This window comes from Mustela erminea, chromosome 6 (genome assembly GCF_009829155.1).
Source record: "Mustela erminea isolate mMusErm1 chromosome 6, mMusErm1.Pri, whole genome shotgun sequence".
NCBI classification, from domain to species: Eukaryota; Metazoa; Chordata; class Mammalia; order Carnivora; family Mustelidae; genus Mustela; species Mustela erminea.
In genome coordinates, this window is record NC_045619.1 from 2,643,836 (window position 1) to 2,657,989 (window position 14,154).

Consider the following 14,154-nt stretch of genomic DNA (forward strand, 5'->3'; position numbering starts at 1 on the left):
TCAGGAAGTGAGCAGAGACCCCTCACCGGCAGGACCCACAACCCAGAGTCCAAGCATCCCCTCCTAAGAGGCCACTGTATTCGTTCGAGCGTAGGGTCAGGAGAGAGGAGAAACACAGGACGTCTGGAGCAGACGAGTGGACGTGTCCCCGGCTGCGCTCTTGGGCCCGCAGGTCAGGGATACGTGCTTCCACTCGGGCCGAGAGTCACAGAGTTTGCCTGTCACACACACCTCCCTCGGAGCACCCTGAACACGGAGGACGGACGGGCGCCCGGCTGGGGCTCGTGCTGTCTCTCCCGGAGCCAGGGGTGGGGACAGGCGCGGCCTGCGTGCTACCCCGCAGTCACCGGGATCCCACAGGCTCAGGTGCCCCCAGCTCAATCCCGCAGGGAAAATGAAACCCACCACAGAGAGAGATGATTTAGTTAAAATAGAGATATGTCTGAGGACAGTCACTGGAGAAAATCGATTTTCTCCAATCTTGTGCAGACTCCCATCTCCCTCAAAAAAATGCCTGGGGAATTCCAATCACCGCAAACAAAACAATCATGGGAGGAGCGTCAGGGGCCAGGGGCTGGGGGCCGGGCAGGCAGATCCCAGCCACAGCCACAGCAGCAACAGGGGACGGGACAGGGACGGGAAAGGGTGGGTTAGGAGTGGACAGGATGGGACAGGGCACTCCTGCCTCCCCCGTCATGGAGTCTCGTCAAAGGCCGCTGCCACCCCACAAGGCTCCCGCTGCAGGGAGCACTGGGGAGCCGTGGGGCAGACACCGGGGCAGCGGGATGGGCAGCAGGTAGGCGGGCAAGGAGAGGCCTGAGTCCCTTCAATCAGGGATCTGAGTCCGGCCCACACAGCTCAGGGCGGACGGGCCGGGGAGACCACCTGTCCCAGGGAGACGCCCACCAGGCACATCCCGGGAGGCCGCTGCCCCTGGACTTGTCCCAGCAGAGGACACCGGCAGTGCCACCGGCCGTCATGATGGGGAGGGTACAGCTCAGCCACACAGGAAACCCCAACGCCGCACAAACAGGGCCTTCCTCCGCGACAGTGGAAGCACCAGGGGTCTGGTTCCACAGGAGACACAGGAGGGTTTGCTTCATGACCATTTAAGCAAATCTCCACGTGCAACGAACACGGGCCTGTTGTTCAGAGATGAAAAGCCGGGATCGATTCCTTCCCCAGCTGGGCTGGTCAGAGACTCCGAGTGTGCGCGTGCATGTGCACAGCAGCTCCGAGCCCCTCCTCCGTCCGTGGCCTCACGCACCCCTCCAGCAACCGCATGAGCTCAGACGGCAGGGTACACCTGCTGTCCCCTTGCGACAAGGGAACGGTGGCCTGATGCTCCCAAACTGTCCCTTCACCGTCCCGCCTCCCCTTCCGGGTTGGTGGGTGGAAGCCCCACACGCACCTCGGCCTGGGCACGGCTCCACAGCACACGGGGCCACGCAGCAGACACAGACACACAAGGCCCACACCACACACAACCACACACGGCCACACAGGCCCCACCCTCACACACACACAGCCATCCACGGGAGCGCGCGACAGCACAACAGTCCATGGGAAGATTTGCTTTCAATTGACCTGATTTTGTCTTTAAAATGTCTTGAAATGATCAAAAAAGAGACAACTGATCTTTACTCTGGCATTTCGTGACATTTGCTGCTTCAGATGAACACAGGATGGACCGCAAACTGCGCGGAACCGTCCACCCGCCGCGGGGCGTCCAGCACTGCGGGACGGATCCGGTTTGACGGAGACCGGACTCCTGCGCGGGGCCGCGTCTGGCCCGCGAACTCATCAGCTGGAGGGGGCCCGCGTGCGCCGGGGACGTGGGCAGCAAGGACTTGTCCGCGAGCACGACGGAGCCCCACGGGAAGGTGGGCAGAGCAGCAGGCACTGAGCGTGCTTCCATCTGCTCCCCGCACGGCCCCGGGCAGGCCACCGCCCCACGTGGGGAGGAAAACCGCCCGGAGCGTCTGCACGGACTCTGACCTTTCCGACTTCCAGGCAAAGGGGACAGCGGGATGGCCCAAAACGGACAGAGGCCTCACCCCAGGCCTCCCAGAGGCCTGAGCTGGCAGGACCCGCAGGGACAGTCAGCAGCCTCCTGGAGGGGCTGGCACGTCCTGGGCAGCCGCACACAGCCGTCCCCCGGAGACGGGACAGCCCTCCCAGGCGAGTGCACGCGGCTTCCCTCTACCTGCCTCCGCAGGGACTTCTAAAGCTAGAGCTGAGCCCGAGGCCCGGAGGCCAAGCAGACACAGGTGTGAGTTCAGGAGCGTCTGCTCTGAGGCTGCCCGTGAGGCTATGGCCAGGGGAGCACCGGGGCCCCCACGGCTGGCGGACAGGCCACAGGGAGGCCACCTCGGGTCACTCCTGCACGCCGGGCCCCACAAGGGCTCCGAGAAGTGCAGGCTTTGGGTGCTGCTGCTGCATTTCTGTCTCTCAGTCCGAGACGCCTCACAAAGCTGTTCCTGACCACAGATCTCTGAGGTCTGCAGGGGCGCACCCCGGGAGGCATGCCCAGTGCAGGGCTGCGCCGGGCAGGGGCTCAAAGGTCACATCCTGGACTGCGGCCCAGTCTGGACAGGGATGCCGCACAGCTGCGAGAGATGACCTCATCCACCCTACCCCATGGAAGGGGACAGGTGACAGGGCCGCAGAGAAGCCCCACCCAACAGAGAGCGCGCCCCACAGGCTGGCTGTGCAGCGGACAAGAAGGCCCCACCGCGGCACCTTGGCCAAAGGAAAGGGATGGTCTCAACAGCCCGCAAGCAGCTTCAGAAACTGTTTTGGGGCGTGGGGGGTGGTGGCCAGAGTCTAGGCTCCTCCCTCTTCACGCCACCTTTCGACCTTTCACCTTCTCCCCAAGGTCCCCCTTTCAGGAAGCAGCCATCCCCACCCCAACACACACGGGTGCCATGCGTCACCGAGGGTCCTCAGAGGGCAGCACGTGCTTCTCGCCTTTGAGGACCGCAGGGGTGTGAGCAGCCACACGTGTGCGTGAGCTGAGCAATACACGGGGCCACAGGGATCCCACTACAGAGGGACCCCTGCTGTGGGATCAAGAAAGGGCCCAGGTCGCAGAGGCCAGCGCCCCTGAGCACTGGCTCTGGGCCGGACCCCTCCCCGAGAGGTCTCCCCCCCTTCACCTGGGAACAAACCCAAGGGGAAAGCTCCGTTGATCCCATAGTGAGAGAACGTGGAAGATGATTCAGAAGTTCAAATAAGAAAGAAGATATGCAGAATGGCCCTGACCAAGACTCAGTAAGGCTCACGCTGTGACCTGCTTCTGTTCCGTCTTGTGTGTGTGCACGGAACACAAGCACACTCCGGCCATCCTTGTATCTACACAGACACGTCGATCGGCATGTGTGTCCCGCATGTGCAGAGTTGATGCACGCGTGCGTGCCGCGTGCGTGTTTCCCTGCGGCTGGGCACCCGTGTCTCGTGCCGGCACATGCAGATGTGCCGTACACACGTGCGTGTATGGATGAGACACATCTACACACAGACCCTGCTTTTCCCTCGCACGACATGTGCTAGGAGCGCGTCCCCACATCGGAGCCAGGCTCTGAGGACAGGACTGGGGGCAGCTGTGAACACTGCAGGCAGCAAGAGACCCGTCCTCCTCACCCCGGATACGCAGGGTGTGGTCGGGCTGTTTTCTCAAAACCATCAACAAGGGGCATTACCGCGTGCAGGTAAGGCTCCGGACTAAGTTACAGACGGCTGTCACCCCGCGGGAAGGCAGGAGCCCGCCGGCCCGTGCAGGCCTCACCTGCGGAGGGCGCCGCTGATGTCCCAGGTGCCGTCCATTTCCCACCTCAATTCCGCACGACCGACCCGAGCACCACGCGTGCCCGCCGCGCAGCTGCATGAATTCTCCTGGGGACCAACCGCCGCCGCCCTCCGTCAGCGAGTCACACGAGCCCTCCGTATTCTACAAACGTGGACTCCATCGGGGCCTGTCAGTGAGTCCCTTCCTGGTTTCCACCTGCCTTTGACCTCGGAGGATGCGCTTCAGAGGGACAGACGTTCACGACGGCAAGGCTGTGCTGACCGCGGACCCTCCAGAGAGCCGGCGTCTTCGCGGGTTGGGCCCTGGACTCTGGCCGTCGTCCGTGCACACTGCAGGGAGGGGTGCGGCCCTCGCACCACGGCTGACCCCAGAGCGGGGGCGCTTCGCTCTCACTCCTGCTCCTCCGAGAGCCAGGCTCAGACCAGCCGGGCCGCACGCCAGGTCCGTCTGTCTGCTCTGCTTCACTGTGGGGTTCGGGGGTCCTCGCTCAGGCGAAGGGTCTCTGACGCACCCCCACCTGCTCAGACCCCCTTCTCCTCCACCCTGCGCCAGGCTCCGGGCCTCCCCCAGCGGAAGCGGCAGGGGCCTTCACAGCAAACACCAGTACGGGTGTGAGCTCACTCCCTGGAGAGTCCCGCGTCCAGAAAACCTATTCTTCATGTCCCTGGCGTGTGTGTGTCTGCGCGCACCGGACGGGGCAGGAGCCTGGAGCCTCTGCTGAACACGGACCCATCGTACCCCAGACAGGCGCGTGCTGCCAATGCGGAGGGGACAGTCCGCAGTGTCCCCTGCATATCGCTGGCTACTGACCACAGACATCTTCAGCGTGTTGAGATAAGGATTCTTTTAGTTCTGTGTTAGGGAAGAGTTGTTTTTTCACAATTAAATGCAGGAAAAGCTACTACAGTTCATAAGAAACCGTGAGACTCATGCCCCTGGCTGACAGATGGGACGTTCCACCAGCAGCGAGCAGAAGCGTTAGTGCAGCAGATGTGGCTCATGAGGGGCTGGCCGCAGGGCTGACCCTTGGCTGGCACCAGAACATGCTCTTGAGGTGATCCCTCCATGGGAAAGCTGGGGCTCCGTGCCAGCCCCCGGACACCGCTGGTACAGCATTTACAGTAAGCACCAGCTTTGCTTCTGGAATCTACCATCTCGGTGACCTGCCCCCACTGAAATCCCTGGGCTCTCGGTGTCTTCCGGGCTTCCCAGGGCAGAGACGAGGCTCCGCTCTGCGTGGCTCCCGTGGGGAGGGCACAAGGAGCCTGCAGCCCGCTCCCCTCCCTCTCCTCCTGGGCACCTTCCCCCGACAGACCAGCCGCCCATCTCTGCCATGCTGTGGTGACAGACCTTGGCCATGAGGAGGACCCTATGCCGAGGCTCGTGAGCCCCTCTAAAGGAGCCCCGAAAACGTGGGGTCCCGACACCCAAGGATTTGTCAAGAGCAGATCAGCTCAGAATTCCTGGGACACTTTTCAACAGAATATTTTTATTTAATCTATTAACAGGTTAAATCTGCTGCTACTTTAGCAAGGATATTGGTGTTTCTACCGTGAAGCGGAACTAGATTCTAATTGCACTCTTGCAGGGGCTGCCCTTCATATGAATAAGGGCAGAATTCCTCCTCAACCCATGCTGATGTTCCTGCCTTCCTGGGTCAGGCGCTGGGTCGGGGCCGAGGGAGCCCCGTGAGCAGGGCCGGCACGGGCCGTCACCGCGCAGCGGCGCACACGGTCAGCTCGGCGTGCAGACAGACACACGGGACAGACAGAGGTCAGTAATGATCCAGAGTGAGCTGGGCCGACAGGAGGGAAGCGCCCGGGCAGGCGGCTCTGAGCAACAGAGGCCGGTTCTCCATCCCCCTCTGCAAGTCTCAGGGCACACGGCAACAGGTCCTTGGCATGTTTGAGAGAACTCACTGGAAAGACGGGTTCTGACCTCAGAATGTATTTAAAGGTAAGACTTGGGAAACGTTGGAACTTACCGAAAACTCATGGGTCCGGACAAGGGTTGCTTTTTTCCTTCATCTTGTGGCGATTCCGGCGTTTTCTATGCCCCCTAACCCTCCGCCCTCCCAAACCCAGGAGGACAGCTGTTTGCGCCCGCGTGTCCGGGTCTGCGGTAAAGGCTGCCTGCTTCACTGACATCTGTGCGTGCCTTCTAAGTGAGATGCTTTTTTTTTTAAGACTTCATTTATTTGTCAGAGAGCGAGCGAGCACTAGCAGGGGAGCGGCAGGCAGAGGCAGAGGGAGAAGCAGACTCCCCGCTGAGCAGGGAGCCCGACACGGGACTCGATCCCAGGACCCTGGGATCACGACCTGAGCTGAAGGCAGACACTTAACAGCGGAGCCCCCCAGGCATCCAAGATGTTCTTAGTTCTATCACGAACCCCATTTCCTGACCCTTCATTTATGTGTACTAACCCTTTACCACCTTTATCCCATGGTGACTTTACTTTCCCGTAGCTAACCTCTTGAGTTAAAGGGTTAGTGTATTTTTAATGTTTTTACATAATAAAAGTACGCTGGCTGAGAGTCTGTGTTCATCACGTCTCAAGTGTTTTTTTGTTATGTTTTGTTTTTTTGGTAAGGTTTATTTGGGGGGGTGAGGCTCATTTATTTATCATCCGAGGGAGCGAGCCCGTGAGGATGAGTGGGGGAAGGGCAGAGGGATCACCTCAAGCCGCCTTCACCCCGAGCACGGAGCCCGACATGGTGCTCGATCCCACAACCCTGAGATCAACCAGAGCCAAAACCGAGTCAGGCGCTCAGCCGCCTGTGCCCCCCTAAAAGCCACTCCGTGTTTCCGGGGTCACTTTCTTCCTGCGCGGCCTCCGCAACCCCTACGTGCCCGATTCTTCCGTTTCAACTTCGCCAGCATCTTGCCGGAAAGGGTCACGCTCAGCATATACAGCCCGCGTCACTCCAGCTTTCCAGACTTGGACATTCACTGCTGAGGTCAGAAGATTCGTTCTGCAAATGTTCCGCAGAAACATGGAAGACGCGACCGCGGTCTGCACAGCTCTCACCGCCCAGAGTTCTCGGGCCGCCCCGGCCTCTGCATCTAGACTCACAATAACCTCCCTCTGCTCCCGATCAGACCCGCTGTGTCTCCCCCTGCGCTTGCTTCAGCTGAGTCTGTTTCATGCGGTTCTAAATTCAAGTCTAACCTACAGACAGAGCAGCACACAGATCAAGGCCTCAGTGAAGGAGCCCTGGGCCCACCCTCCCCGAAGCTTCCGTCCCACCAAGAAGCCCAGAGGCATTGCTCGGACCACGTGTGACATCAACCCCCCCTGCTCTGTTTAACATTTCCTCATCACGGCCTGATGGGAATCCTGCCAGCCCTGTTTCCTTCCTTCTGTGTCCCCTGCCCATGGCCACCCCTCCCCCCGGCATGTCGTAAGGTCCCTAGGTCCTGGCTGCCGTCCCCTGAGTCTGTTCCCCCCACCCCTCCCTCAGGGCTCCTTGCCCCAAAGTCCTTCTGGGGCTGCATCCCAGGCCTCTTCCCCATGCCTGCAGCCCTCGGGACACCGTGTTAGGTGTTAGGAAAGACCAGGAGTCCTCCCTGGCTCTGTCCTTCTTCGGCTGTCTTCTGACGGCCACCCCAACCTAGCCCCCACCCCCGGGCCCTTGCACTCAACGTGGGCCTCACCAACGTACTCCCAGCTGCAGAGCAGGCTGTCCTCCGCGAGACCCTGTCCTGGGTTCCCCGCCCTGCTCTATGCCTCTGTGGCAGGCTCCTGCCCCAGCCCCACAGCCCCCTGTTCCGGGCCCAGCACCGTCACCCCCAGCCAGCCCACACACATCAGGGGAATGGAGTCTGGGGACAGACTGCGCAGGGCCTGGCCCAGAGGGAGGGCCCCGAGGGCTGTGCTGGACCGGCCTGGGAGAGCCTCCAAAGCCAAGGTGCACCGCCTGCCCGAGTTCAGGGAAAACGAACACAGTGGGCACAGCCCATCGCCCCTGCCCCGGCACCCGCCGCAGGGCCCCGATGGACACCAAGGGAGTCTCCTTGCTTCTGGGAGCCGCTCTCCTCGGGCAGGGACTCTGCTCCTATGAAAATGACGTAAAGCAACGCTGTTTCCCAAGGGGCACATTACAGGTCTGCAGAGTGCGTGTGGGGGCTTCTAAAGCCTCGTGCCGGGTATGTTCTCCTGCTGGAGACTTGGGGTCTTGGTCTCAGTCCCGCGGACTGTCCTTCCTGGGTGCACTCGCTGTCCTCAAACGCGAGATTACAAACACGATTCCCCACACTCACCAGGACGCCAAAGGCTCTTTAGTTTCTGCTCTCCTGTGTCCTCCCCCACTTACCTCAGTCCTCCACAACCTGCTGCCTCCTTCGCACCAGGAGCTCATCCAACCCCGCGACACTGATGCCCCGGGTCCTCCCCGTGCTCTGCACGGGCTCCACTCATCCCCTGGCCCCGCGCACCGCAAGCTCGGGAGCGGCACCTGAGAAGGCCGGCAGCCCGCTCCAGGCCGCTCCCCACGCGAACCCCTCAACCTGGACTCAAGGTCCATTTCCCAGGCACATGTGGCTCAGGCTGCCGAGGGTCAGGCCTCAAGAATGACCCCTGGGGGCGGTGACAAGCCTCCCACTCTAGCATGTTCTCACGCAGCCCCCAGGGTCATGAACCCCGGTTACCCCGTGTTCTCACCTCCCCCCACAAGGCAGAGCCCAGGAGGGAGGTGATGAGAGTCCTACACAGGGTCACTGGGGAGAGCCCCGGTCCCCTTGTATCACCTGACCCCAGCAGACGCTCAGGGAGTCAGCCCAAGCACAGCGGTGTGTGCGGGCCGGGGTCACAGCATGGCTGGCTGCTGTGCCCCAGGGAAGCTGTGCCCCTCTCCCTCAGAGAAGCAGCCAGGCTCTCCACGGGCCAGCCTCCGGCTCAGCCAGCACAGATACCCCAAACCTCCCACAAGGAGCCGGGCGCCACAAGGCCAAGCAGACTGTCCAGAGCCACCTCACAGTGACCCCAGACATAGGGCCTCCTAGTCATCCCTGACCTAACAGCCAAGTGTCTCAAGGAGGTCAAGTGGCCAGAGAGTGTCCCTAGCCAGGTGGACGGAGCCCGGGGTCCCTGGTCCCCACCGTTGACACTCCCTTCCGTGTACCTGAGTCCCCGTCTTCCCGGGTCACCAGCAGAAGGGCTGAGACCTCGGGGGGCCCTGTGGAGAGCACCCTGTGAAGAAGTCAACACCCCCATGGTACTCAGGCCACCCCTGGAGGCACATTTGTGGGGGAGGGGCTGGGGACTCGGCCCCAAGGAGCCCCTTAGTTGAGCACAGAGCTGACAAGTCGCTGAGGGAAGTGCCCAGAGAGGCTAACCCACATGCCCAAGTCACACAGCTGCCAAGCGGCAATCTGCTCAGGGCCCGGCACCGGCACCTCCCGTAACACATCGCAGCCTGCAGCCACCCCTCGGGGCTGTGCTGTCGAGGACACATTTGGGCTCAGGAAGCGCCTTTGGGAGGCTGGGAAAGGGCCGCGCGTCTGGCTGGGTTGGCCGAGCTCGCCAACGGCGAGAGGTCAGAGTCGCGACTCAGACAGCCCCGGCACGACGTCAGAGTCGCGACTCAGACAGCCCCGGCACGACGTCAGAGTCGCGACTCAGACAGCCCGGCACGACGTCAGAGTCGCGACTCAGACAGCCCGGCACGACAGTGTCGTGAGTCTCCCGCAGGAGGCCGTCCAGCGCAGGCCCGGAGGAGCTCGGACGTACCTGGAAGTCCCTCTCCTCCAGGATCTCCTTCCTCCACCTCACCAGGAAAGCAGCGCAGACATACAGGTGGAAATGAGAGAAGCCATCGGGTTCAGACTGCAAGAGAGAACACAGGGGACGTGAGTTCGCCCACACGTGCCCGCGGCCACCGGTGCCCAGCGTCCCCCGCCAGGCAGAGCCCCAGGGTGCTCAGACAGGACAACGCCCACGTGACTTGCTCGCTTCTCCTCCTCTGGCCCCTTCCCATCGGTACATGCTCCTGACGAGGAGGGACAGGCTGTCTCTCCTGCCCTCCTGCACAGATGACGGCCGGCAATGACAGAAGGCAGACCGACGAGCCCGCATTCTGGGCCAGGACCCAGGGAGGACACCTGCCCGCAGGGGCCGGGTCACTGGCCGGGGCTCAACTCCGGTCCTGGCTTGAGAGGGCGCCTCCAGGGAAACAAAGCCACCTGGAACCTGGAACCGGTGGGGCGGGGAGGAGGCTCCTCACCGGGCGAACCGTCCCTCCCGCAGTGGGTTCCGCTCGCCCCCTCTTCGGGGCACCCCCTCCTCCCGTGCTGGCCCTAGTTCAGGCGTGCGCTCCCAGCTTCTGCAACCGGGTTCTCAAAACTCGGCTTTTCCCGTTCCTCTTACAACACAGCTGAGTTACAGACCAACAACCAAAGATAAAAGACAGAATCCCAGTGAGCCACACGCTTCTAATCTTTCAGAAAAGCTACCAAGTAAGCCATGGTTCAAACGCGTAAATCACAGAAGGCGGCAGAGCAGGGGTGTGGCCGCCCTGGCGGGCCGAGCTGGGAGGAAGGGAGGACACACACCGCGGCCCGGTCGGACTTCACGTCGCTGCCCTGGGCGGCCACGGTGCAGGCGCGCCCCTGCCCTACACACCGCCACCTCGCAGGGACCGCAGGGACCGCGGCTCGGCACGCCTCAGCCCCGATAACCACCTGGGCTTTGCCCTGAGTCTTCCAGTGGATATTTAACACAGAGCGGGGCAGGACACTCGCCCTGACGCACTAGTTCTCACCGCGGCGGCTTCCAGAACTCCCTCCGACGCTCTCCCTGCACCAACCGAGGGGATGAGGTCACTTCCCTCTCATCTGTTCCCGCGATGAGTGACCCCAGTCCTCGGTTCCTTAACGTCAGGCCAACCGTGCATTCCCGGATAAACTCAATCTGGCCACAACGTATTCTGTTTCATCACAGCTAGGTCCCGTTCGCTCATGTTTCATTCAGAGGATTTCCACGTCTACGCTGAGACTGGCCCCCCGCTGGCCTTTCCTGAACTGCCCCTGTCCATCTCAAGTGTGAAGACTGTGCCTGCCTCTTTCTCCGCTTCCACGCTCAGAGTCAGTACCAGACTGGGACATCGCCCCGCGGTGTGCTTGCTAGGAATCCCCTGGAGAACATGCCAGGCCTGTCGCTTTCCCGGTGGAAAGACGTGGATCTCTGACTCAAGTTCTAACTCCCCAGACTCCTTCAATATTTTTGAAAATTTTTCTTTCTCTAAGAATCTGTCATCTAAGTTTTCAAATTTGTTCATAATAACCCATTTTTCTTGAAATCCCTGCTGCATGTGTAGCCGCATCCTACTGGACATTCTTAGGAATGAACGCGCTTGTGTGTGCCTTTCCTCACCACTGTCCTCAACGGTGCCCAGGACTAATTTTGTCCATGTTTCCCAAGAACCAACTTCTGGGTTCGACCCGCCAATCTTCCATACTTCCTCCACCTCCGCCGTCGCCCTCAGCACAGCCCTCCTGCTCCCGGCACGCCCTGCTTTGCTGCGGACCCTGTACGGACTCTAACATACACAGACGCAGAATGACTTCGAGTTATGTTTCAATCATCTGGTCCTTTCTCGAACGTGAGATGGACGATGATTAGCTCGTTCAGTCTGGCTCGTCCTCATCTCTGACACAAGCAAGCATCTGAGGCTACGCACTGTCTTCTAGGAGCCCCACGTCTGCTAAGTCCCACAGCTGAATGATATCTTTACTATCCTTAAGTACTAAGAATGTTCTGCCTTATTTTATGATTTACTTGTTTGAACCACAACTTACTTATTAGCATGTTTTTAAAAAAATCTATCAAGAGTGCTCGCTTCGGGAGCACATATACTAAAAATCTACAAACATATGTGGCTCACGCTTATCTGGTTTTGACTTCTAAGCTTCCTTTGGTGACTGGCTTGTAACTCAGTCGTGTCGCAGGAGCATGTGATGTAGGGGCGCCTGGACAGCACAGTCGGTTTGCATCTGACTCTTTGTTTCAGCTCAGATCGTGATCCCAGGGTCACAGGACAGAGCCTGAGTCTGACTGAGAGCCTCCACCCTCTCTCTCCGCACGCCCCACGCTCCTGCCTCCCCCCACGGTGAGCTCACTCACACCTCTCTCTCTCTCAAATAAATCTTTAAAAAGAGAATGTTAGTTACATGAGGAGGATTCTTTTGTTCGTTTGGATTTGGTTTTTGGAGTAGAAAACAATTAGCTTCCACAAACGCCCCATAAGGCAGCACATTCACCGATCAAAAGCACAGCGGGGGCCTGGTTGGAGCCCAGCTCTGCCACTTACTAGCTGTGTCATCAAACAAAGTATCTGGCTTTCCCCTGCCTCTGTTCCTCATCTGTGAAATATTATGAAGATTAAATTAAACAACATAAAATACTTAGGATAATGCTGGAGCATAGTAAATAGTAAGTAAATGCCAGCTACTGTCCCCAGGTGTGTGTTAAGAGTCCTTGGATACAATATCCCATATGTGTCCATTAGGGAAATTTAATCAATAATGTTGCTCAGGTCTCCTATAAATCCTTGCTGACTTTGTCACCTTGTGAGCTATCAATAACAGAAATGTGGTAAAAATCCCATTACAATGGCGGATCTGATTTCTCCTTCTAGTTCTACCAATCTTTGTTTTATATATTTGGAAACTATGTTATTAGATGCATACACGTTTTAAATTATTTTATCTTCCTGGTGTGCTGATCAATATCAGTTCATGTGATTTCCCCTGTATCAGGTAATGCTTTTGCCTTACAGTCTTCCAGGAGGGGCAGGGGTGTCGCAGGACCATAACTACTTATCAACTTTTGTTGGGTTCATTTATTTTAAGCAGCTCCTGTTGAGCTATAACTGACAAACAATACATTTACATATTGAAAGTACATAATTGCTAGGTTTTGACGTATGTCCGTACCTATGAAACCACCGTCGTAATCAAGAGAATAAACCTATCCATCACCCGCAAGTTTCCTCAGGCCCGTCTACACACTCTCCCCCCAAAACCCCTAGTCCCCAGGCAATCATTGATCTACTTTTGTCACAACAACAGTTCACACTTCCTATACTTTTTTTTTTTTATGATTTTATTTATTTGACAGAGAGAGAGAACACAAGCAGGGGGAGTAGCAGGCAGAGGGAGAGCAGAAGCAGGCTCTCTGCTGAGCAGAGAGCCCTGAAGCGGGGCTCTATCCCAGGACCCTGAGATTATGACCTGAGCCGAAGGCAGGTGCCTGACCGCCTGAGCCACTCAGGCACCCCGTACCCTTCCTACACTTGTGTGCAGAGAGACCCATCTGGCACGCGCTTCGTGTCCAGGTACCGTGCCTTGGCACTACTGCCGTGAGACTCAGTCATGCTGCTGTAAGACCACCGCCTACTACTGCTCAGCAATGTGCCATTAATATCTGTGACAGCTTGTTCGCCAGAGCTGTTTGCCTGTTGACAGACGAGTGGCTTCGAGTGTGGGGCCACGACAAACTCGGCTGCCGTGCCCGTGGCGTACCAGACTTCCTACGAATAGATGCCTTCACTTGGCTTCCGCGGCTGCCGAGGAGCAGACGGCTGGATCCCACGGCAGCAGTTTCGACTCTGGAGACCCTGCCAGACTATCTGTAGAGCGTCTGCACCACTGGACATTCCCACCAGCAGCAGACGGAGTCCCGGTTCAGTCACCCCACTGTCAATGTACGAAACGGTCAGTATTTTTTAAATGAGCCCTCCTCAGAGGCGAGCGGTAGGATCTCACTATGGTGTTAATTTACATATTTACACTTCTCTAACGATCAACATCTCGAATGTACTTATTTGACGTTCTTGGTGGAGTGTCTCTCCAGTTTTCCCCTGAGCTGTTTGTTTCTCACCGCGGAGACAGGAGCGACGGTCTGTGCACTCGACATACAGGCCTTTGGTCGGCTGCGTGCTTTACAAACACTTCTGCCTACAACGCGTCTTTTACCCTCTTGACACTGACTCTTGAAGAGCATGAATTTTAAAGTTTGATGAAGTTCAATCTATTCCTTTGCTCTTTCATGGGTCCTGCTTTCGGTGTCATTTCTCAGAAATCTTCGCCTAACCTAAGGGCATAAAGGGTTTCTTCTGGAATCGCTTCAAGCTTTACATTTAGTTCTGCGATACATTTTGAGTTACGTTATACCAAAAAATGTTCTAAGAAAATGTCGTACATTTTGTCTGTGGTGTAGGGTAGGGGCTGAAGTTCCTTGGTTTAAAAACATGGATATCTAACTGTTCCCATTTGTTGAAAAGACTACCCTTTCTCCACAGAGCTAGTAATTACGTAGCGTTAGTCACCTATTTTTGCTCTTATCAAAG

The 14,154-nt window shown here is 58.2% G+C and overlaps 1 protein-coding gene across 1 annotated transcript in view; it reads right to left on the minus strand.

Annotated features, from left to right (window-relative positions):
• Positions 1–14,154, minus strand: part of TBC1D22A (TBC1 domain family member 22A) — a 292,897-nt gene that overhangs the window by 14,440 nt on the left and 264,303 nt on the right. Inside the window, 1 exon segment of the mRNA XM_032345894.1 lies at positions 9,537–9,632. Within this exon segment, the coding sequence (XP_032201785.1) occupies positions 9,537–9,632 (96 nt within the window).